The 25,228-nt window shown below is 36.6% G+C and overlaps 2 protein-coding genes across 7 annotated transcripts in view; one reads left to right on the plus strand and one right to left on the minus strand.

Annotated features, from left to right (window-relative positions):
* LOC132103994 (dysferlin-like) overlaps positions 1–17,149 on the minus strand; it is a 70,333-nt gene extending 53,184 nt beyond the window's left edge. For 3 of the 5 annotated variants that reach the window (XM_059509136.1, XM_059509154.1, XM_059509129.1), the window contains exons 1-16: positions 14,285–14,694; positions 7,436–7,491; positions 6,957–7,048; positions 5,606–5,711; positions 4,477–4,591; positions 4,080–4,297; positions 3,029–3,157; positions 2,874–2,936; positions 2,725–2,775; positions 2,543–2,573; positions 2,211–2,326; positions 1,974–2,100; positions 1,794–1,897; positions 1,639–1,707; positions 1,515–1,558; positions 1,273–1,355 (exon numbers count right to left, since the gene is read on the minus strand). In XM_059509136.1, the coding sequence (XP_059365119.1) occupies positions 1,273–1,355; positions 1,515–1,558; positions 1,639–1,707; positions 1,794–1,897; positions 1,974–2,100; positions 2,211–2,326; positions 2,543–2,573; positions 2,725–2,775; positions 2,874–2,936; positions 3,029–3,157; positions 4,080–4,297; positions 4,477–4,591; positions 5,606–5,711; positions 6,957–7,048; positions 7,436–7,491; positions 14,285–14,378 (1,498 nt within the window). In that variant the 5' untranslated portion in view covers positions 14,379–14,694. Of the gene's footprint in view, positions 1–1,272; positions 1,356–1,514; positions 1,559–1,638; positions 1,708–1,793; positions 1,898–1,973; positions 2,101–2,210; positions 2,327–2,542; positions 2,574–2,724; positions 2,776–2,873; positions 2,937–3,028; positions 3,158–4,079; positions 4,298–4,476; positions 4,592–5,605; positions 5,712–6,956; positions 7,049–7,435; positions 7,492–14,284; positions 14,695–16,835 lie in introns of those variants that run through there. The other 2 variants (XM_059509165.1, XM_059509145.1) reach the window with 2 other exon arrangements.
* Positions 17,150–18,489: 1,340 nt separating this feature from the next.
* LOC132097069 (E3 ubiquitin/ISG15 ligase TRIM25-like) lies at positions 18,490–22,667 on the plus strand. Of its 2 annotated transcripts, none has more exons than XM_059502703.1 (7): positions 18,490–18,599; positions 19,050–19,615; positions 20,173–20,268; positions 20,387–20,620; positions 20,715–20,865; positions 21,350–21,730; positions 21,814–22,667. In XM_059502703.1, exons 2-7 carry the CDS (start codon positions 19,052–19,054, stop codon positions 22,362–22,364), a joined length of 1,977 nt encoding a protein of 658 aa, XP_059358686.1. In that variant the 5' UTR covers positions 18,490–18,599; positions 19,050–19,051; the 3' UTR covers positions 22,365–22,667. The 2 variants fall into 2 exon arrangements, with proteins under 2 accessions (XP_059358686.1, XP_059358694.1); XM_059502711.1 differs by having other exon boundaries at positions 20,173–20,258; positions 20,389–20,620.
* The last annotated feature ends 2,561 nt before the right edge of the window (positions 22,668–25,228 follow it).

Below are 25,228 nucleotides of genomic sequence, written 5' to 3' on the forward strand. Positions count from 1 at the left end.
TCTTTTTCTAGTTTCAATTCACATCCAGTTCATTACCAATATGCAAAATCAAGACATCAAATCAGCAAGCAAACAAGAATTAGTGTCACACTGCAACCAGCACAATATTGAACCAACATGATCGTTTAACAATGTAAATAAATAGAGACTAAAATGAATTACTTAAAGTGGTTTAACTGCCCAAAGAGTGTAGCAATCTTTGTGACACAAACACTGCTGTTTGATTGAGAGAATAGACATGTAAAATTCTGGCTCAACCACTGATGCAAGTTTTGGGAAGGACTGACTGTAATAAGCTTTTGCTCTGGGAACTGACATTCTACCATTGTTCAGCAGTTATATTTAGGCAGTCATGGCTTAATGGTTAGACTTTAGAGAGTCAGATTTATAACCTAAAGATCACGGGTTTGAGTGTCTGTCCCAGCAGGGATTGTAGATTGGGGGAGTGAATGACCAGTGCTCTCTTCCACGCTTAATACTACGACTGAGGTGCCCTTGAGCAAGGTACCGATCCCCCAACTTCTCACTGATGTGTGTACACTTGGAAGGGATAAATGCAGATTCTGATCACCAATTCTGAGTATGGGACACCATGCTTGTCCCCACATCACACCACTTCGCTTTCACTTAATGTTTTTAGTTGTGCAGAAATAATGCACTTCGTCATAAATTCTTTAAATAGTAGAGCAGTGGTTCTCAACCAAGAGGCTGGGGCCACTAGGGGGCCTCAACAAACTTCCAAAGGGATGTCAAGATGACTTACAAATTATTTAAAATAAGCATGAAAATAAAACAAAAAATGTACCCCCTCAACAGATGAACCCCCTTTCATCTTTCAAGAACCAGGGTTCATAGAGTCCTGCAAAAACCTTGATGAGGTAGCCTAATGCCAAAAATGGGATTGCACAAAGTCATGAAAATTAATTAAGTCTTTAAACTCTATGGACATTTTTATAATGAATATACACTGTTCCAGTTACGCCATGCTCTAAAATATTTTATAAGGTAGAAATTGTGCATAAAAACTATTTTTTAAAATCCTTATTTAGGAAACTGACTGGAAAAGTAATTAAAAAAATATTGGTAAGAAAAGACTGGGAACCCCAAAGGACATCTGGCTCTGAAAATTTCTAGAATTCTGAAATGCATTTGTTGTGAACCCTGGAGTTAAAAAGGTTGAGAAGCACTGGTATAGAGAGTACAAAAGCTGTAAAGCAAAACAATGACAACAGCCTTAAACTAACAATTTGCACTCTACAAAACACAGCCTACCTTCAATTTCTCCTCCAGGGGCTGAGATTTTGGAAATACATAAGTGTGTAGTGCTAATAACATCATTGTGGCTAGCACGATCCCTAAGAGAATAAGAATGAGAAGGCATATAAACTAACACATTTTTGTCAGAAATTAAGAAATCCATATTAATATATGGTGGCTAGTTTATATATATATATATATATATATATATATATATATATATATATATACACACAAGGAAGATAATTTTAACTCACCAATCTAAAATCCGTAACCTCATCTTTTCACACATGGATGGGAACTGGAGAGAAAAACAGACTTTTAATAGATCTAATGAAGGACGTGTTATGTTGCTCTGTGAGGTGAGTGTATGTCCTTTACCCTGATGGGCAGCGTGAGGCTCTGGTTCCACTGAGGGTTGGCATTTTTCTCCAGAATCTTGCTACTGATCTAAAGATATATGAATATAATGTCAGTTCCACTTCAGCAACTTAATGAATACCTCATGATTAAACCAATTACAGAAACAGAAGTACCGTTTTTCCTGCAAAGTTGACCTCCACGAATGGATCCACCAGGTTCTTTCGATTAGTTTCAAAACCAAAGAACTGTTTGAAACCATCCATAAGAGCATCATCCACTATCCGGGGAAAGAGCAGATTCAGAGATGAATCAGAGAACACACACATCTACACACCAACGTGTTTGATACTCACTCTGAGGCAGGTCTTCTGCCCTGTACACTTTGAGGGTAAACGTGGCTCCTGTCAGGGTAAGACCAGCTGGTCTCAACAGGTTGCTCTCTATATCCTCCTTTTCTTCCAGGCCCTCTTTCTTATCCATCTGACACACAGCATTGGTGTTTTCAAAAGAGAAAACAATGCAATCAGGTTTGATTTTATTATTTGTATTATTTTTAATGCCGAATCATGCACGATCCATCTCTCACTTACCGGAGGTTCATCACCTGCAGACAGCACAAACATGCTGACCTTTAAATAACCTCTAGCCCCTGCAGAAAGATCATCAGGGTCTGCCAGCAACAACCATTTCCTGAGAATAGCATGTCCTTTGCAGTGGAACAGAAAAAATAATTTTAAATATAAAGCACTGTGGGGCTTTTTAGCTTCAATTTAAGAGGCAACAAGCTTAATTGAATTTCAAAACTGATATTTAAGACTCAAAACATTGTCCAGGTCTAGAGTTTAGTTTGTTCTGAGACGCAATCAAACTGGTGCTTTTGAAAAGAGCAATTAATATCACATTATGACTATGAGGTACTTACGGTGTTCAGAATACACCATGCCAACATCCAGCTGAAAGACAGAACAATGAAACAATATCAGCACTATCATTAGCACAGACACATGCCTGTGTTAAAGAAATTCTGGAACTCATTGGAAATTAGAAGAAACCACCAAACGCAGACAATGAGCGAAGAAAAATAAGAAATATGAGCAAATCTACCTTGAATTCTCCAATGACAGAGTCTTTCCGTAGTGACTTGGAGTCGAATACCTTGGAAGGGGCATAGAGAAGATAAAGACAACTGAAGGATTGTGTTAAATGAGAACAACAACATCAACTACATTCATTATGATAATAATATAACTTACGGTTATAAATATAGGCTCATCAAAAAGATCTGATGGTTTCTCAAAGAAGTTTAGAAAGAAAGTCTGAAAGTCAAGAATATATGCGTACAATTAAATTTATTGTGTATATACATTCATTTATATATTTTTTATTCCCCCAGTAAGAAAAAAGCGACCTCATCAAAAAATGGATTATTGCCCTTCTTGATGCGTGTTCTCTTTGTCTGTTCTGCAACTGTGACCTTGACAACTGGTTTAATGTTGACACCAGGGAGCTGTCTTCCCTCAATGATGCGCAGCCGTACCTAGATTTAACATACACTGAATTAATGTTTCTAGAATTACAGTCATTGATGATGACATTATTAAATAGGAAATTAAAGCATCTTTGGATATAACCACCTATTATCCATCTATATAAACGTTTCTATTATTGTTCTTCTTATTATTATTATTATTATTAAATTTGATATAAATCATCAAGGACATGTCATCTTCATGCTGGAATCTGCCTAATTCAGCAAGCCTCTACCAAATGTAAAATTTATTTATACCAAGTGTTTGATTAGATGCACAGCTTTTAACATCAAAAATAAAATAAAAAGAAGCATTTTCTTCTTCCTCATAAAGGTATTTATTTTTCTGTAAAATTATAGATTGTTTTGTTAGTTGGATCTTATTATTTATTTATTTATCATTCAGCATTTTTCTCCACAAATCATCCGGCTGAGATGAGAACCAATGGCTTAAATATACAGTACTTTAAGTATACTTTATGTATTTTCTTCAAATCCAAAATAAACTTTTCGTTATACTTGGATCTGTTCTAAAAAACAGTGCTCAGACATTTGTTTAATTAACATGTAGAATACATTGTCCTGTCTGGGGCAAATAAACCAATTTGAAGCCAAAATACATTTTTGACTTACTTCACCTACTTTGTATTGCCACAAGGTGGCACTCTTTTAAAAGCAGACGTATAGCATGAGCATTCAAGGGGATCCAGTGGAAAAGGTTTGACGTTTAATACAGATAAATAAAAATTAACCACTATTAATCATCTTATTACATCTTATATTCAAGACATTTTTGTTGCAGCATAATAACTGACTGACGGAGATATACAAAAAAAATTATTTGAGGAAATAAGATGGCATATGATATGACAAAGCAAACTGTGGTTTCACACACACACACACACACACACAAATACACACACATACACACCTGGAGGTCCTGTGGTTTGTCTGACAGGGGGGACTTGTTGCTGTTGCGTTTCTTTTTCTTAAGGCCATGGTTAAAGTTTGGTGGAGCCTTTTTAGGTGGTGCTGTAGGGGCCCCAGTGTCCTGACCCTGGGGCCCTGGAACAGGTTCAGGCTCCTCCACCACCTCCATCATCATCATGCTCTCAGTGTCCTCCTCGCCCATAGTGTCCAGTGAGAAAACTACATGTATGCACAAGTCAGATGAATCACATCACACAAATGTGTAATCAAATTGATGCAGCCCTCAGTTGACAACTACTGTATTGGTGAAATCAAATTTAGGCATACTTTAACAGGGATCTCACAGTACATGTTTGTATGAATGGGAGCTACTGTATTTTCTGTGCTAGCAGACTGACCTGTAACTGTGTCCAGCTCCACTGGGGTGTGCTGGGCCTCTGGCTGTGGAGGAGGCTGGAAGATGGGAGCCATCCCTGGAGGAGGGATGTAGGAAACCTGCAGGGTTACTGTGGCCTGGAAGACGGAACACAGATTGGAGACTGAAGGAAAGAGCACAAGATTTGCAATGATGCAACAACAATGTAAAAATCTGCAACAAAAATCTACTTCCAAAAACATATATTTGCTATTTGCACAGTTGTTTTTCAACACTTATAATAATAAGAAATGTTTCCTGAGCTGCAAATCAGCATATCAGAAGGAATTCTGAAGGGTCATGTTGGCATTACAGTAATAAATGACATTTTACAATGTAATATTAATATATTATATATAATTATAATATTTCACAATAGCACCGTTTACTGTGTATTTGATCTCTATTTTTGTAGCTTTACCTTATTTAACTCTGAAGGTGTTAAGCACCTCATCATGCTGCTCTTTTGCAAGTCTCCTTGTTCTTTTCCCTTTTCCCCTCTTTGTTCATTAATAGAGTTTTATGTTTGTGTATCTGCTAAATGTCAAATTACTTAAAAGAAATACTTGATTAATTCTGAAATTATTATCAAAGTTCTAAATGAAGATGTAACTGTTTTGGGAAGGGTGGGAAAGAAAAGCTGCATGCAGGAGTTGTTTTTGAGATTAGACCGGCGTCAGGGTGATACCTTATAATGTACTTTCCTGAAATTATTTCCGGAATCAGCTATTTCAAGAGCACACGGATGAAAAGGAGCTAAGAAAACCAACTCCACCTTTCCCTCTCCTTCTTTTTGCTCCGAATCACTCAACATCAACCTACACGCAAATATACTCTGACACACAATGCCAGAAAGTGGCACTCTATTGTATAAGACCTAGCCTTGTAGTATTTCTTCTTAAATCACATGTGGGACAGGGATGACGTGAATTTATGATGGAAAATATTCTTTTCTGTACGGATAGGGGATGCTCAGAGTGTAGTAGACATGAAGGTGGGATGTTGCCACCAACAGGAAAGGTCCAAGCTGTATGTTGTTCAGTCAGTTAGCGTGAAAGTAAATTTGATAGACGTTTAAGTCATTGAAAACAGTGACGAACAGAGAAACGCACCCCTGTGCTGTTCCTTTTGGTGTCCACCAGGGACACAGTGAAAGTAGCAGCTAGGTGGGGAGAGTTGAGCACATCTCGAAGAGCGACCCGACACTCCCCCAAAAACCTGTAAAGATACACAAAGGACTATTACACAACTGTCATGCTATTTTAAGATTAGGATAATGCCAAGAAATAAAAATAAACAGACAAACCGTTACTAAGCTTAACAGTTGTGACACATGACTATGCATCTGACCCTGAATGACAGATTTTTGAATGTTTTTCTAAAAATTGCTGTTCTTCTGTTTCATTCTTAGGCTCAGATAAGGTTTGAAAGGAAAGAGGAGACATGCTATACCACCCTGACTCACTTCCTGTGGGCATTCCCCTCTTCCTTCCTTTTCTTGCCCTCCTCTCCTATTAATTTATTCCTTTATTATACTGATAATGTTTCACCCAGTATTCAAATGTGTTATGTTTATATTGCATTCATTGACTATTTTCATCTCTGTAAGGTTTTCGTTTGTTTACTCAAGGACCAAACAGACCAAACGCAAATAATAAAATAATGCTATAACAGATCGATGTTTTGGCATGTAGATTATTGAGTTTTTTATTTAAGTTCTGACTTAGTCCTTTAAAACATATTGGGTTTTGTAAAATAAATTGTCCACTACAAAAATGCAGACTTCACTACACGTTTTTAGAAACACAACGAGGAAAAGATGCTTATATTAAAATATTTGATTTGTCTCCATGTTTTAAAGGCTACAATAGACTGGAAACCCTAGTAAGTGCATGCTGAGACACAAACTACTGTTTAACCGTTTGGAGTCAGTAGGGCTTTTTTTGAAGGAATTAATACTTTTATCAAGAATGCTTTAAGGGATCAAAAGTCTAAAAGTTTATAATGTTACAAAAGATTTCTATTTCAAATAAATGCTGTTCTGCCAAATGCTCCACAGTTTCCACAATCATATTAAGCAGCACAACGTTTTCAACACTGTTAAAAAAAATAAGCAATGTTTCTTGAATATATAAATTGTAATAATATTTCACAATATTACTGTTATTACTGTATTTTTACTAATTAAATGCAGCCTTGATAAGAGGCCTAACATTTTAACGGCCTAACACGGTCCACACTAATGCTACTAGTCTTTTAAACAATGGGGCATTCTTTGAATTCTACAGCTCTCCCAGCTGAATTGTTGAGCAATTGTTTCATGTTGGCAGAGGAGTTGCTTTTGCGTAATATGAGGGACACATTTGTGTCCCTCATATATGTTCTGAGGGACACATTTGTACCCTCTTATGAACAGAAAGAAAAATAGAGACAAAATGAGAATAAAAGACTGAGAGACCTTACCTATTCCTCCCCATTTTTTCATGGTCCTTGACAACAACATGAAGCTCTGCTGCGGATTCTAAAGGAACACCCTTCAAGTCCCACTCAAAGCCCTGAGAGAAAGAGAAGGGAATGATGAAAGGGAACAGAATAATGGCTTGGCAAACGTTTATAAATCTCATTATAGTAACAATAGTGGTTAATTAATATTTGTGAGTAGCATGTAAAAAGCAATGGTAACACTTTAGAAAAGGGAACACATTCACTATCAGTTTAGATTCTATTTGCTTCTTATTAATAGTTAGTAAGGTGGTTGTTAAGTTTTGGCATGGGGCTGGATTAAGGGATCTAAAATATGGTCATGCAGAATAAGGCAGTTATATGTGCTTTATAAGTACTAATATACATCCAATATACTAGTAATATGCATGCTTATAAGCAGCTAGTTAATAGTAAGAATAGGTCCTTAAAATAAAGTGTTACTGTAGCAATTAACCAACCTCGTTCCAGACAGGATTGACATTATTTTTGATGACTTTGGTCTTCTTTTTTGTCCCTACAAACACAAGAAAAGAAAAGAAAAAAAACACTATCATTTAAAAGTTTGATTTAGTAAGATTTTTTTTTTTAAACAAATCAATACTTTTATTCAGCAACAATCCATTAAATTGACCAATGGTGGTGGTAGCGGTAGTGTATAGTAGTGTACGTATGTTACACAGTGGTGTAATGTAATAAAGTTACATTAATAATACTTCACTACATTTCCTAATTAAGATTTACACTTTTACTCCGATACATTTGCCCAAAGGATATTTGTTACTTACTACAAAATAAAGTCTGAAGAACTCAGACTGCAATTTTTGACGAATCAGTGGTCTGGCGCTTTAAGTTAGCCTCCTAAAAAACACCTTCGCTCATGTGCAAACAAGTTAAAAATCAGAACAGATTTTTAAATCACAAGTAATCCTACACAAACATGTTTGATATCCTCCAACTGGATAGAATCATAGTCTGAAGCTAAAATATCGGAGTTTGTGACCACAGTACACTACACAATTTTCTATGGAATCAATCTGTCTACTCAAATCTGCAGACTGGCTCTGACTTTCGGCAACTACCGTCAACTTTTTCAAACTGTAAATCGGCAAATATTGGGGCAAATAGAATAATCAAAATTCAAGGAATTCTAAGGTTAATTTGTAGGCGGCAAAAAATGCCTCTGTATATCGTTTATATTTATAACATTTAACAAAGTTAATCCATATCACACTAAGAGTCACCTTTTTTACTCCAGATATCAGCATGATAACAAATGTAATATTGATTTTATAAAAGTTTAATAAAGTTAGCATAAAGTGACCTACATGTTTTGCATCTGTGGGCAACACACAGGAGAGTTTTTCCTTATTGAATGATTCAGCTTTTTGAATGAATCGGTTGAACGATTGATTATGAATGCTTCTTTCCTGAATGAATCAGCCGTTTGAATTAATCATTTTAATCTTAATGACTCACTCTTTAACAGTGACTTCACTTTTCAAGTATTTTTATGTTATCAAGTATGTTTAAGATCATTTCGAATATCATTTTTTTTTAACAAATCATTATTTATGCATTAATAATACTTCCATGTCCTCTCTGAGCTGCATTAAACTGATTAAATGAATCCCAATGCCACTTCAAATGCGATTCCAGAAATGTTTTCTTATGTTTTCAGAGTCCTGGATGAAATGCCTTTTATCTCAAACTCAAAGATATAAAATGGAAAAAAAGAGTTAAAACTGAACACATCTCACAACTGTGTTTAGAAAAAATTTTAAAATGTATTTTCTCCTTTTCCATTTTGCATTTACTTGTACTTTTACTTAAATATCACAAAATGTTTACCCAAGTATATTCCAAACATTGACTTCAACTTCTACCAAAGTTATTTCCTGGTCAGATATCTATACTTTTACTTAAGTGTAGCTTTCAAATTCTTTATCCACCACTGATGTTAATCACATACACAATCCTTATATGACAATTACGTTCCTGAGCATTCCTGATATATTCAAAAACTTGATTTAGATGCAAATAAATCTTTACTTAATCAAATGCGTCACTGTTTAAATTCAAAAAAATTATTTCAAAACAAAAGAAAACAATTTGTTCAGGAAAACATATTATCAGAAAGGGTCATATGAGGACAATGTATCTGATGTAATATTCTGCAGTGGCTGGCCTCCAGTAAATCCATGCTGAAAATGTTTTCAGTGAGAGGAAGATGGACAATGGGTACTAACTTCCACCTGACAAACACAGCTGAAAGATTTCCACAGGGACACTGATTTGGCTTGACTTTGAGCCCATATTGATGAAGGAAAATTTATAGCTGATCTAATGAGCAGACAAACATTTTTCAAGATATTTTGAAACCTTTTGCTACAATCAGTAGTCACACACACACAAAAGTAAGCTACCAATAGTATGTATCCATGGAATGCATGGTGTATCCATTGTAACCTTCTAAATCACCACTGGTTTGTCATGCTATAAAGCGTTTCAGGAGACAGCTCTGTTTATCTTCGTGTTTTGATTGGAGATTTCAAGAGGAGTGAATGAAGCAAAAACAAGCTCCTGTGGCAGATACATGCTCAGTGGCTTTGTGGGAAAACCTCTTTGCCTGCCTGAAATAGACCTGTAGCCTGAAAACCTTTGTACAAGCCAGGAGAGGACAACAAAGGAATGAGGAAAACACTGGCATGCCATGACATCCTCCACCAAAATATTACGGAAACTGGATGGAATGTTCTTAACCATGGCCCTCAAAGTCCTGGGCTTCATTCAGTGTGCATTTCAAAACACATCAGATTGGAGTCCACGGGTGGATACAATCTGAGAAATAGTCAGGAAACTGTAGCTTTGATAAATATGAGTTAAAAATAACTAAACTGAGATCCTGGAGGCCCGGTCTAAATACATCTATTCAATTTGTATTCAACACAAACTAGATGTGTGTCGCATACAGATACTGAAACAATTTAGGTTTTGCCATATTGTCAGCATTAACAAAACAAACTAAACAAAACTGTTGGTTGTCAGCAATGCTAACAGCACACCCATCTCTGTCAATACCTTTCATTTTAAAAACACTTGCCTTCTGCACAAAGTCCATCAAATTATCATGTATCTCTCTCTCTCTTGCACTGTCTGCATATCTTGTTGCTTACTCAGAACTCAAACTAAGGACTCTGGCAGTTGGACTGGGAGGGTAATTTGCATCTGTGATGTCTATAAATGGAAATGGTATTTGATACCATGCCTGAGGAAAAAACACTTACTGCAGCTAATTTTATGTCTTCCAGTCTCATCCCCTCTCCCGAACATTCACATACAACAGAAGATACACGTGTACACACACGGAACCACAAGATCACTCTGAATCAGACTAATCACAAGTAAAATAAAAGTTGTCTGAAACTTAAACCCAAAACGCATATCTAACAAATTACGGGAACTAAATGGAAAAACAAATAAGAAAAACAGGTGATCTCCAGATGTGACACAATCACAAGACCTGATGCAGTGACCTATCCTTGTTCCACTCAGAATAAAGGCCAGAACACCTGATTTTCCTTCAGTTGTTTGGTGTCATTGTTTATAGAGTAGATAGAGTGACTCTAGAGTAGAGTGTGTAGAGAGTTTTTGTCAGAATGAGGGGAAGCCTTTTCACATGACAAAGACGTGGAAAAAGAGATGACCATCAGTAATGATTAGAGGAAAGTCACAACTGTTCCATGTCAAGATAACACATAAAATGCACAGATAAGGGGATTTAAATAATTTTTCCATAAAAACATAAATAATGTAATCAACACTATTGACCACAACATTCTTTTGCATTGACTAGAAAACTTTGTTGGAATTAATGGAAGTGCACTGGCATGGTTTAAATCATACTTATATGACCACCATCAATTCGTAGCAATGAATGAAGAGGTATCATATCGATCACAAGTGCAGTATGGAGTACCTCAAGGCTCAGTACTAGGGCTGTTACTCTTCATGTTTACATGTTACCCTTGGAAGATATCATCAGGAAATACGGTGTTAGCTTTCACTGTTATGCTGATGATACTCAGCTCTATATTTCTTTGCAGCCCGATGAAACATACCAATTTGAAAAACTAACTGTAACGATGTACAAACTTCATAATCTTCGGGAAGAAGGAGGCGGGAACCGGCGGACAATCAAATAAAACTTTAATAATCAAAATAAACATAAAACAGCATGGCAGCCCCTCACGGCCGACTGCCGCGCACAAACAAAACCAAAACACAAACTAAAATCCAGGCCTGGTCCTCTCTCGTCCTTCACTGTTGTCACTCCTGTTTTATATCCTTCCATCTCTTCCGTGGGACTCGAGACCGGTGGGTCGAGCAGGTGTCGCTCATTTCTCAATCACTCCGCCGGCCTCGCCCCGTTCCCACGGCTCTCGGCCCCGCCCCACTCGTCGCATTAACGGAATGCATAGTCGATATAAAAAATTGGATGATGAGTAATCTATTACTGCTTACTTCTGAAAAAAACAGAGGTGTGAACTATAGCACCTAAAAATTCTTCATTTAATAACCTAGAACGCTGTTTTAGACTTGATGGCTGCTCTGTCAATTCTTCTTCATCAGTTAGAAACCTAGATGTGTTATTTGATAGCAATCCTTCCTTAGAAAGCCATGTTTCTAGCATTTGTAAAACTGAATTTTTCCATCTCAAAAATATATCTAAATTATGGCCTATGCTCTCAATATCAAACGCAGTAATATTAATCCATGCGTTTATGACCTCATGGTTAGATTATTGTAATGCTTTATTGGGTGGTTGTTCTGCATGCTTAATAAACAAACTACAGCTAGTCCAAAATGCAGAAGCTAGAGTTCTTACTAGAACCAGGAAGTATGACCATATTAGCCCGGTTCTGTCAACACTGCACTGGCTCCCTATCAAACAACGTATAGATTTTAAAATCTTGCTTATTACTTATAAAGCCCGGAATGGTTTAGCACCTCAGTATTTGAACAAGCTCATTTTACATTATAGTCCTACATGTCCACTGTGTTCTCAAAACTCTGGCAATTTGATAATACCTAGAATATCAAAATCAACTGCGGGATGCAGATCCTTTTCCTATTTAACGCCTAAACTTTGGAATAACCTACCTAACATTGTTCAGGAGGCAGACACACTCTTGCAGCTAAAAATCTAGATTAAAGACCTATCTTTTTAACCTGGCATACACATAACATATTAATACGCATCTAATATCCAAATCTGTTAAAGGATTTTTAGGCTGCATTAATTAGGTAAACTGGAACCGGAAACACTTCCCATAACACACAATGTACTTGCTACATCATTAGAATGGCATCTAGGCTAATATTAGTCTGTTTCTCTCTTATTCCGAGGTCACCGTAGCCACCAGATCCAGTCTGTATCCAGATCAGAGGGTCACTGCAGTCACCTCGATCCAGTACGTATCCAGACCAGATTGTGGATCAGCACCTAGAAAGGACCTCTACAGCCCTGAAAGACAGTGGAGACCAGGACAACTAGAGCCCCAGATACAGATCCCCTGTAAAGACCTTGTCTCAGACGACCACCGGGACAAGACCACAGGAAACAGATGATTCTTCTGCACAATCTGACTTTGCTGCAGCCTGGAATTGAACTGCTGGTTTCATCTGCTCAGAGGAGAACTGGACTCCGACTGAGCCTGGTTTCTCCCAAGGTTTTTTCTCCATTCTGTCACCGATGGAGGTTAGGTTCCTTGCCGCTGGCACCTATGGCTTGCTTAGTTGGGGACACTTCATTTACAGCGATATCGGTGACTTGATTGCAAATGATTGCACAGACACTATTTAAACTGAACTGAGCTGAATGATGACATCACTGAATTCAATGATGTACTGCCTTTAACTGACATTTTGCATTATTGACACACTGTTTTCCTAATAAATGTTGCTCAGTTGCTTTGACACAATCTTTTTTTGTTTAAAGCACTATATAAATAAAGGTGACTTGACTTGACTTAACAAAATTTAATCAAGTATGGATGAACAGATGAACAAACAAATGAAACTCAAAACAAACTCAGTGCTGTTATTGTTATCCTAAACGGTTGTTAATTGTAATAAAATTGGTATAAAATAAAATGTAAAAAAAATACATGAAAATTTTCCACAGAAATAAGAAAGGTTGCCTTGCCACCACAACTGAAACTGATAGCTAAATAGAAATATAAAAATACAAACCTAAAATTACTAAAAAAAAGTAAATACAAATGTAAACTATATCAAATATATTGAGGAAAAAAAACTAATTCAAAATATTAACAAATGCTATGCTAATAACTCTAAAATAAAACTGGAGCAAATGAATGAATGAATCAACTATATAACCAACGTAGCACCGCGAACAATACTTTGGGTTTGGTATCCAGAAAAAAGTATCCAATTGTAAAGAAGAAAATCTCTGTTCTCCTTGATATTTTCCAAAGCAGTGTGCAAAGTGCTAAATAACACATGGAAGGAACTACATTGTTTCTCTCAGCATCCTGCAAAATAAAGTCATACTCAAAGCAAACCTCATCTTTCTTAACTTTATTAACATCTTTATTAACTACTGTTTACTAACTTTAAATATTTCTGTCTTAAAATATATTCTTGTTTTGTGAACATTTAGACAATCAAATAGAAAAATGTTTAAAGAAAGAAGAGGATTTTGTTGCCATGGATACTCGGAATACAAAAACACATCAAGCTCATCAATCCCACATGCTCACGAACGCATGTTCCTGTACATCCCTGCGCTGGAACAGGAAACATGGAACAATGAGAGGAACTGCCACTTAGTTTACGAGGTAGTCTAAAACTAGCGTCCATCACATTCATTCATTTAATGCAAGAACTAATAAAATAATGAACCAAGCTCAGATCTATCCAGAAATCTTCTAGATATAGCATTTTGCACTGATGACTGATCTGAAATGACATTCCGTCCTAGAGTAAAATGATCTAAACATTTGTTACATTCCTCCCTTTCAACAGTCAATGTCAGACTGACTGAAAAAAAAGGTCCCGCTAACTTGACCTCTTTCCATTTGTAAACTAATAATGTTAGTAAACAAATGCAATTTTGCTATACTAGTTTGAGATTAAAATTATCTATAAATAACATTCATGTACCAGACAGTCTAAATGACTGAAATCTGCATTTTCACCTCACATTCGCACCAGTTTCATGAAAGATCTTGCTTTTTCACACCCTGAGCTGGACAGGCAATCACATTTTTGATGTCATCTCTTACCTCTGAAAGTGATGCTAGCAAGTGGGTCACTATGCCTCTCCCCTTTTTCTACATTTCTCAGATTGGTCGCCCTCTGTAACAAACACCTCAACATACTGCCTTGATGCCCAAACTCTCCAGCAAGAAGCAGGCCAAACTACCATTAGACCACAAAAGAAGGAGAGATCCCGGCAGGACCCTAACAAAGGATGCTCTGAAGATAAACGTGTCTTGTGATCTTTAGGTCCAAAGCTTAAGATGAGTGTGATGTCCAAAATGGAATGTATCGGGAGCTGTAAATGTCCACCTCAATCCTAAAAATCAATTTCTGTTTGCGTCCTTTATAAAGGGTTCAAACTGCTAAATGTTATCACAATCTTCACTTGCAAGCACTTCTTACATGTGTACACAGAGAATGTCTAGTAGGAACTTTCAGAGCCAAACTTACTGTGGACCACACTTTCCTCTCCATTTGACCCAGCCCATAACTCAAGAGGAAATTTAAACATTTCCTGCAACTTGTTCTTCTCTCTCATCATTTCTCTTTTCTTTATAACCTTTTAATTGGAATATAAAACATTAAGGAATATAAAATCACTTTATATTTTAAAAACTTGTGTAATCATCCTGTGACAATTAGTGTAATTGTGTATAGTGTAGATTTAATGGCACTAGATTTAATTGCCTACAACAATACTAAAATCCCCTCATCTATGCACTTACAAACATTGGTTATTATATAGAGTTATTTTATTATGTCAGTATACTGTACTTCAAGAGTCTTTGCAGTCTCTGTGTAGAGTTCTTACTTGTTAGCTGACATTTCCAGGCAAGGAGCACCACCTACTGCCATGACTCAGATTTCTGAAGCCTGAACACATATCTTCCTGTCTCCTAAAGCTTGTTTTGTTTTTACATTAAGATACATTTTCCAACTAGCTTAATATGCAGAAATAACTATAAGTTGATTTAGCTGAAAAAAAAAAAAAACTTTGGCACAAAATATTGATCCTCTCATACAGGGGCGTAGGCAGCCGTCCACTCTGATGTAGACTTTCAGTTACATGTGCAAACAGGTTTATTCTGGGAAGCTGAGAAACACTTCTGTCAGATTATGAATGTCATTTGAGCTCAGTCAGTGGTTTCCGTCGGTGTTCAAAGTCGTTTGGTGTGCGGGGTGTCCTCACAAAGATCAGCCTTTATTTTTTGTTATTGTTTATATAATTTGTGACTGATGACAGTAATTAACTGCACCTGTTTCCAGTTAATTGGTAGGCCTATTAATTTAAATTATGAATGAAAAAAAATATCACAAACATGAAATTTCTGAATCAAATAATTGTATACACTTTAGTTAAGCCTATATCTAATTTGGCATTTTCAATTAAGATAGGCCTGTTAAAGTATTTTTATTAGCCTATTATACCTATTATTATTATTATTATTATTATTAAGTTACTTTTATTATTAAATTAAAATTAAGCTACAATTAATTTGCCCTGCAATAATTTCATAGCGCATCACTGCATAGGCATAACTGATGCACTGCGAGGATAAAAAAGATTAGGCTAGCTTACTCATTAAAAATTGTTCTTTTAAAACAGGTTTATTATACAATGAATTAAATGCCTGGTTATAATTAAAATTATTAACACTGCAATCATCAACGAAAAAGCTTTAGGCCTATTTCAAGCACCGACTTTTTTTTAAAAAGAAGAAGAAAACATTTGTTTAACACGAAAAAGCCTATGTTTCTTCTCTTTATTTAGTTTTTTTCCAATAGCCTATGTTCAGGCCACAAGAGAAATATTAAGGGAGTAAATTTTAACATTTAGCTATATAGGCTACCATTATCAGCATATGAAGTAGATTCGTCTCTTGTCCTCTCTGAGAGAATATGGACCATTAATGCAACGTTAGACGCCTAAAGCACCGTTTCTAGTGAATCGATTAAGAGGTTCACCGCATAACTCTTGCGAAAAGTTTGCACTTTAACATTGCCATCTCTGCTTGTGTCTGTACTGGTATATGGTTGCCTCGTGATTCAGTAACAACAAACCCTCTATTGAGCAAACAAACTGCATTTCCCAAGAAACACAGAGGGTATTGACCCTGAGGGAGACTGAGTTCCTTCGTGCATCTGTGTGGTGTGTGGGGGGGGGGGGGATCCATCTCAGATGAATTATGGGTCCCATCAGATCCATCTCAGATGAATTATGGGTCCCTAAAAGCTTTGAATGTAAAGCAACCAGGAGCCCCACATTGAACCAGACTGTGATGATACAGCATCTCTTAAAAACACTGAGCAGATCTGCAGCACTCTTTCATACACACATATTCCAAGTGCAACTGGACACCCAGAAATATACACAAGAGTGGGACAGAGAGACTGCAACTGCTTTGACAATAATAGCCTGATTGATGGAATGTGCAAAGTAGGAAGACTGACAACACGACAGTGAGAGAAGAGAATGACTGTGATTGTGCAGAAAAGAAATTGGTATTCTAGCAAATTCTCTACAACACATTTTTCAGAAAACTGCTCTCTCATTCATCCTGGTCTGGCCCCTACCTTCATAAGTGACGGTGCAGTAGGTATCGCTAATGTCCTCATCATGCGTCAGCACATTCTGGGCACAGAGAATAAATACGCGGAGCATGGGTGGACAGTGGTTACGGCAGGATCCGCTACTAGTAACAACAGCAGCGCACTGTGGTCCCACACAGAGATGGACCACTGGGGGGGTTGGGGGGGTCTAGATCCCAAATAAGTCCCAAAGAATAAGCCTGGTTTTTCCTCCAAGACTAGAAAATGATAAGAGATGACAGAAAGAAGATAGTCGAGAGACGTATAAAGAAAGAGAGAAAAGCTCTGCCACAGACTGCACGTTTAGGACTGCAGTCTGATGGGACGGTAGCTGGTGTGGTTGCTCTGCTCCCCCACGTCCTACCAGACTGCACACACTCACACACAGCTGGCTCTAAACCCCCTGACTCATATACACACTGCCCTTTCAATCACAGACTGCAGCTCCTCTTAAAGGGACAGGATACTTTTGGTGTCTATGCAACTATTACTCACAATTTTTTGGAAAGTTGACTCTTACTGCTATTCATGCCTCTGGCAAAACAGTAAGAAAGATTTAAGTACAACTGGCATTGCACAACACAGTATCGATTTATAGGAATCAAACCTAAAATAATAAACTGAACTTAAACTTAAAACCATCCTCATAATTTACACCTTCTACTTTATGACCTTATTAAGAATGCGTGGTTCTAATTTAAACAATTGAAATTGAGTGTATTAACATTCCTCATTGTGAATTTGTTATTTCTAAAACAATGATACATTGATATACTCTGTTGTCAAGTAAATTAGCATTCTTTTTTTCAAGTTTTACTGATAGTAAACTAGTACTGATGATTTTGCCAGCAGATTATTGTCCTGCAACTCTAGTAACTGGACTAGTAACCCACAGAAAATGGATTAGGCTGAACCTGGTAAGTACCTGAAGCAATCTTTCTTGATGAAAAATAAGGATGTACTGGCAGTTGTTAAGGGGAGTAAAAAAAATTACTAAATGGATTCAGTGGTTCACTTCAAACCACTATTTCTTTCACATGAAGTAAAAATTGTACTCAAAATATTTTTGTTTAGAATGATCTCATTGTATCAACAAATTATGTTTCTAGATTTACATTGAATTCCACATTGGAGAGTGAAAAAAGAGGACAATTTCAATAACTGAAAATTGGCACACACAATTTAAAGAAATGAAACTTAACTGGAGTTGGGCAATTTAGCGTAAATCATGTGAAAACAAGAGTTACTAGGGTGCAATATCTCCTCCTACTTAAATTGTGTCTGTCATAAATAGCATCAAGGTTTGAATGTCTTCTTATTTAAGCTTGAAATTTTTTACATTTTATTTGAAGAAGTCTGTTTGTTTGAATGCACTTGTTGTGAAGCATAATAATTTAGCAGAACACCAAACATAAAAGATTTTATGGACATTATTTGTATATAATCAGTCAAACATGGTTATAACTGTCATATTGTTTAATGATGTTCCCAACATGAAAAATAATAATGGGGGGGGGGGGGGGGGGGCATTATTGGTCCAGTCTCAAACTAGTCTCAAAGAGCGACAACCTTAGTATAGTCATTAGAATAACAAAACTTATCAATTGCGTTATCAGTATTACGTAAGATCTTACAATAAATTGAAACTGAAACATATTTCACCTCATCATAAAACCTGGTCTTGAATAAATGAGGAGTTCAGATCAGCGGTACTCTATTTTTCTCCTGAGCCAGAGACAACATTAACAGGTGAGATTTCATCTAATCTTAAAGTAATTATAAAGCAATTATCCTACAAATGTTACAGAAATATAAAATTTGACTTTATATATATAGACAAGTGATTTGACATTTCATATGTAAATGCTTTTTTTAATAAATTTTTACAGCGTGGCTACTGATAATCAAAAAGATTATATGTTTTCCAGTGACATTGTAAATCAAATTAGATTGATGGTGAAGACTGTGTAAAGAATGGCAAAATCATATTGTATATATTTTAACATAAGCATGTGCTTTAAGCTGTTTATTAGTTATGCTGCCTACATGGAAATGCAGCCAGTCCTCAATGCCTGAAAATTCAGTTTAAGATCACATTGCAATTCTCATTCTTAACTACTTTTTACCTTATAATATAATATAATGATTTTTGATCACTTTTATGCAGAGCCTCATGGTGTCCCTGTTTCTAACTTACAGTCATGACTTCCTTCAGTTCATCACTCTCTGAAGGGCGGCTCATTTGCCATGCATGTCTGGAGGTGCTCACTGACCCAATCCCCACTTCATGTGGACACAACTTCTGTAACATATGTATCGAGGCATGCTGGGAGAGTGGACAGCTCTATATATGCTCTATCTGTAAGAAAGCATTTGAAAGTAAACCAGAAATGAAAATAAATGTAGCATTTAAAAAGGTTGTGGACAGTTACAAGGTGCTTCAACACCAAACAAAACCATTTCATCAAATTGAATGTAATGTCTGCTCTGCAAACAAGCTATGGGCAGTAAAGTCTTGTTCGCAGTGTGTAACTTCTTACTACTGTGAGACTCACCTTGACAACCACAAAACTGCACCAAGGCTCATAAAGCACAAACTGATTGACCCTGTGGAGAACCTGGAAGACTATATCTGTAATAAACATCAGAAACCACTGGAGATGTTTTGCAGAGACCATCAGACCTCTCTGTGTCTGGTTTGCACTGAAACAGAACATAAGACTCATAATGCTGTTCCCATAAAGGAAGAGAGTGGACAAAAGAGGGTAAGACAAGAGATATGAGAGATTAGAAGACATTTTAGCATGTTTATTTAATTCTACTTAATGAACTGTTCAGACAAAATGAGCTAAATTATCACCATGTCATTCTAATTCCTTTTGTGAAAATAATTCTTATAAAATGTGAAACTATTAAATTATTTGTGAAACTATTTTCCATTCCACCAGTGCCAATATGTCCATATGACTCACATTTTATAATTATTTCTAAAGCAATTGAATAGCTTCTTAAACCACAATTTAAGTTACTGGCACAGGTAAAAAATTTACATTTTGAATTATTCTTTACAAAATTATACACACAAGGTTGAGTTGATATATTACTTTAAAATAAAGAACATTTTACTGTAATACTGAAAACATCTGGAAATTGAATTGAAAACAACTTAATTAAATAAAGGATTTTTAAAGTAAACTGAATTGGTAAAACCCACCAAAATCACTGCAACAAATATTTTGAATATTGTAAGAGAACAGTTCTATGCACGTTTGAACTTGATGTTTTAGCTGTAAAAAAAAAAAATCTTGCTCTCTGCCCTCAGATTCAACTGGAAAGGACACAGGCAGAAATAAAGGTGATGATCCAGGACAGATGTAATAGGATTAAGGAGATAAAAAACTTAGCAAAGTCCAGCAAGGTGTGTTGTTAGTGACAAATCAACATATTTTTTAAAACAGCTCTACTGTATAGAGGTGGTGGAAAGAATGATTTGGAATCTGACATGGAGTGTCTATTATTCTTCTCAATATAACCAGAGCACCACTGAGAAAAATAAAGCAAATAAAGTTGAGCTGTTCACTGATCTGATCCGCTCCATTGAGAGATGTCGAGATGAGCTGCTGGAGGTGATGGAGCAGAAGCAGAAAGCAGGAGAAACACAGGCTGAAGAGTTCATTAGAGACCTGGAGCAGGAAATCAGTGAGCTCAAGAAAAGAAACACTGAGCTGGAGCAGCTCTCACACACTGAGGATCACCTACATCTCCTACAGGTCTCTCTCTCTCTCTCTCTCTCTCTCTCTGTTCACATCACAGGACATCACTTCTCATTCTGAAACATTTCTTTGGTCTCCTGCATTGGTCCAGGTCTACTCATCTGTGTGCAGCCCCCCAGAAGTCAAGACCTGGATGAACATCAACATTAACACTGGTCTACTCAACACAGAATTTCTGGATGAAGCTCTTACTTGCCTCCAGGAAAAAGTCAACAAGGATCTAAAAAAAATCCATGAGATCAGTAAGCAGTTTAGAAGTGAATTTATATATAAACTGAAGTATACTGAAGTATTGTCTAGGCAAAAAGGGTGAGTTTATTTAGAACATTTGATCCACAACAGTAATTTAAAGGGATAGTTCACCCAAAAATGAAAATTCTGTCATCATATACTCACACTCATGTTGCTCCAAACCTGTATCAATTTCTGTTAAACACAAAAGAAGATTTTTTTTTGGAAGAATTTTGGTAATCAAACAGTTGCTGGTAGCCACTGACTTCTATAGTAGTACTTTTTCCATACTATGGAAGTCAATGGCTACCGGCAGCAACTCTTTGGTTTATTTACCCGGGAACTGAGGTTATATGCAGTTTTTTGATTCTGGTCTGTCAGCAACATTTGTATAAGATGCAGCCGTCTTATAGTGTTTCTTGCTCAGTTCTTGATTTAGATTTAATAAGGCTTGTTGTTAAACATTTTAATAAATTTTCACATTTACTTTCACAGCTCAACCTTCTCTTATTCGGGGATTCAACTTTGTTCCACCAACATCACAAACTTCAGCCAATAGGATATTTGAATTTGGCAGAACTAACACAGACTGTGTTTCCTCCCATCCTTCACGTGTACCTAAAAGTTCTTCAGCTATGGAGAAAAAAGATAAAACGATTACTGTGAGAACACAACAGGGCATCCCGACAGAGATTTTAGACGCTAAAACAAGCAATGTTCAGACAGAGGGCAAAATCTACTTTACTCTGGGTAAAACAGACTGTAGCACTCACTCAACGACGAGAGCAGGAAAGATGAACAAACAAGAGAAGGTCTCACAATTCAGTGAGGGTTCTCCAGTAGCAGATCTGAGTACAATACAGAAACTTTATGCAGGTATGATAAATATGACAAATATTAACACACGCTTAAGTGCAACTTCTAATGCATTCATCAATTTACCTGTGTTTGCTTTGCAGTGATTGTGATTTTGGATCCTAATACAGCTTACCCTAGACTCAAGCTGTCTAAAAACAGGAAACAAGTAAGTTATGGAGAATCCTGGAGAGATGTCCCCAATAACCCTGAGAGATTTGACTCCTCCGCTTGCGTCCTGGGAAATGATGGGTATTCCTGTGGAAGGTTTTACTTTGAGGTCCAAGTTGGTGATAAGACTGAATGGGATTTGGGTATGGCTCGAGGATCCATCCACAGAAAAGGGAAAATAACAGTGTGCCCAGAGAAAGGATTTTGGTGTATTTGGCTAAGAAATGGATGTGAATATGTGGCTAATGAATCTAGACCTGTTTCTATTTCCCTAAAAGACAAGCCCCAGAAGGTGGGGGTGTTTGTGGATTATGAGGAGGGTCTGGTCTCCTTCTACAATGTGGGGACCAAAGCTCTTATCTACACCTTTACTGGCCAGTCATTCACAGAGAAAATCTATCCATTTTTCAGCCCTTGCAACAAAAGAAGAGATGAGAACACAATGCCTCTGATCATATCTACTACTAGTTTGTGCAATTATTAAACAATCAATGGTCCTTTTAAAAAAAGTTAATGCAAGAAATAAATGCCAGGGGTTGCATTGTCCAAGACTGAACCTCTAACATTTCTCAGAGGTTCAGTTGCTTAGCTAGAATCCATTTTTATGAAATATTGCGCTATTCTAAATCTATTCTGTTCTAAGGCAGTTGATGTGGTAGTTTTGTGCTTCTGCTGCTTGAATTATTTTCAACTTTGGGGAAAAAGCATGAATAAATATAAAGGTGGAGGATTTGGTTCTGTTGCCTACCGCAGGGCTTCCCAAACTGGGATTCACAGGGAAATTCCAGGGGGTTCGTGAGTTAATGAAAAGCTATTAATTAAATAAATTGTCATTAAATCATAACATTTAAATAAATTAATAAATAATGTAAAAACAATTTATAAATAACTGTGTTTGAGTACTTTTTGAATAGTTCGAGCATATTAGGTTCCGTGATAATATTGATAAATGTGATCATTTTGATCACTATAATTGTGATATTAAATTTTCATGCTGTGTCATCTTTAATAACAAAAACTATGTAAAATAATTCTCGTAAAAACTTTAAAATAGATTTAAAAAATAATAAATATTTTTGAAGTAAACATGCAAATTTGTCATTAAATGATTGAGATATTTACTTTTTAAAAAATGGGTGCATAACTGAACAATTATTTGAAGGTTGACTTTTTTTGTATTAAAAACACTTTTCTTTTATTGGTCGGATGAAATATGCTGAGATAGGAATTTTGGGTTTTCATGAGCTGTATGCCAAAATCATCAGTATTAAAACAATAAAAGACCTGAAATATTTCAGTTGGTGTGCAATGAATCTAAAATATATGAAAGTTACATTTTTATCATTAAATTATGGAAAATAATGAACTTTATCACAATATGCTAATTTTTTGAGAAGGACCTGTATATACAGTACAGACCAAAAGTTTGGACACACCTTCTCATTCAAAGAGTTTTCTTTATTTTCATGACTATGAAAATTGTAGATTCACACTGAAGGCATCAAAACTATGAATTAACACATGTGGAATTATATACATAACAAAAAAGTGTGAAACAACTGAAAATATGTCATATTCTAGGTTCTTCAAAGTAGCCACCTTTTGCTTTGATTACTGCTTTGCACACTCTTGGCATTCTCTTGATGAGCTTCAAGAGGTAGTCACCTGAAATGGTCTTCTTGAAGGAGTTCCCCGAGAGATGCTTAGCACTTGTTGGCCCTTTTGCCTTCTGTCTGCAGTCCAGCTCACCCCAAACCATCTCGATTGGGTTCAGGTCCGGTGACTGTGGAGGCCAGGTCATCTGGCGCAGCACCCCATCTCTCTCCTTCTTGGTCAAATAGCCCATGATGCCTTCAGTGTGACTCTACAATTTGCATAGTCATGAAAATAAAGAAAACTCTTTGAATGAGAAGGTGTGTCCAAACTTTTGGTCTGTACTGTATATATTTATATATATATATATATATATATATATATATATATATATATATATATATATATATATATATATATATATATATATAATTGTTTATTATTGTTTTATTTATTTCTGAAAATTCACTTGTATTAACTTCCTTTCAAATCGTATTTCACAATCAGGCCACTAGATGGTGCACTAGTACTGTGTAAACTCTGATCATTGCAATTGTTTAAAAAAAGTGTGCCGTTATTAAATACAAAGAATAATAAATTGGAAATGAAATCCGCGTACAAAGGACATTTCCTATAATTCTGAAAACGTCGGAGCAACCATTCCTATAAAACAGTAGTCATGATAAGGTGCAAGAAATAACATGATATTTTTATATAGTCACATTTGATGGAGTTGTCTCTAGTTGACTCCAGCAGTCGATTTAGTCATATTTGAATACATAAAAAGTAATTAACTGTAGATAACAGCAGCTCTTGAATTCCACAAATACAGTAACATTCTTAATTCCTCATAACAGCCCTATTTCATTCCTCTCAACACCTCGTACGACTACAGAATGTAAGAACATCCCATCACACCCCACCCTCTTCTTTTTCTGTTCTTCCCTCCCTCCCTGTTCCCCGCTCTTTTTCCTTCCCTTTTCCTGAGCTGAATGAATGGAAGGTCCCCCACAGCACAATGGAAGCTGGTCTCTATAGGAATGACAGAAATGTATGGAGTCAGCAGGAGACGCCCCCCATGACATCACAGACGCTTCATTCCTCCTGACTCTGCTCCACTTCTCTCCCCCATCCCTCAGTTTTTCCAGAGTAAAGCAGCAGTACATTTGAGGACTGAGACAAAGGTGTTTCATTACATTTGTTTGTAATAGATTTTTTTTTCTTTGGGGCAATGCATGTGCTTAGTAAGGAAGTGTGTATGTGTGTCACATTCAAACGAATGTGAACAGAGAGGTGTATGTGTGAAGTCGTGGCCTAATGGTTAGAGAGTCGGACTCCCAATCGAAAGGTTGTGAGTTCGAGTCCCGGGCCGGCAGGAATTGTGGGTGGGGGAAGTGCATGTACAGTTCTCTCTCCACCCTCAATACCACGACTTAGGTGCCCTTGAGCAAGGCACTGAACCCCCAACTGCTCCCCGGGCGCCGCAGCATAAATGGCTGCCCACTGCTCCGGGTGTGTGCTCACAGTGTGTGTGTGTGTGTTCACTGCTCTGTGTGTGTGCATTTCGGATGGGTTAAATGCAGAGCACAAATTCTGAGTATGGGTCACCATACTTGGCTGAATGTCACTTCACTTTCACACATGTATACTTAAACAGTCTCCTCTCCGAACAGGGAATGGTTTGAAGTCAAATAAACAATATACTGACCATGTTTACACACAGTTTTTCTCTATGAGACACTATTCCGGGGCAGA

Source organism: Carassius carassius, chromosome 2, assembly GCF_963082965.1.
Source record: "Carassius carassius chromosome 2, fCarCar2.1, whole genome shotgun sequence".
Taxonomy (NCBI): Eukaryota; Metazoa; Chordata; class Actinopteri; order Cypriniformes; family Cyprinidae; genus Carassius; species Carassius carassius.

Bases quoted from the DNA above. Each gene is read 5' to 3' on its own strand.
- LOC132097069 (XM_059502703.1), top strand. From the start codon at position 19,052: ATGACTTCCTTCAGTTCATCACTCTCTGAAGGGCGGCTCATTTGCCAT. The intron at 20,269-20,386 runs GTGTGTTGTTAG...CAATATAACCAG, and splicing joins ACTTAGCAAAGTCCAGCAAG to AGCACCACTGAGAAAAATAA. The intron at 20,866-21,349 runs GTAAGCAGTTTA...TTACTTTCACAG, and splicing joins AAAAAAAATCCATGAGATCA to CTCAACCTTCTCTTATTCGG.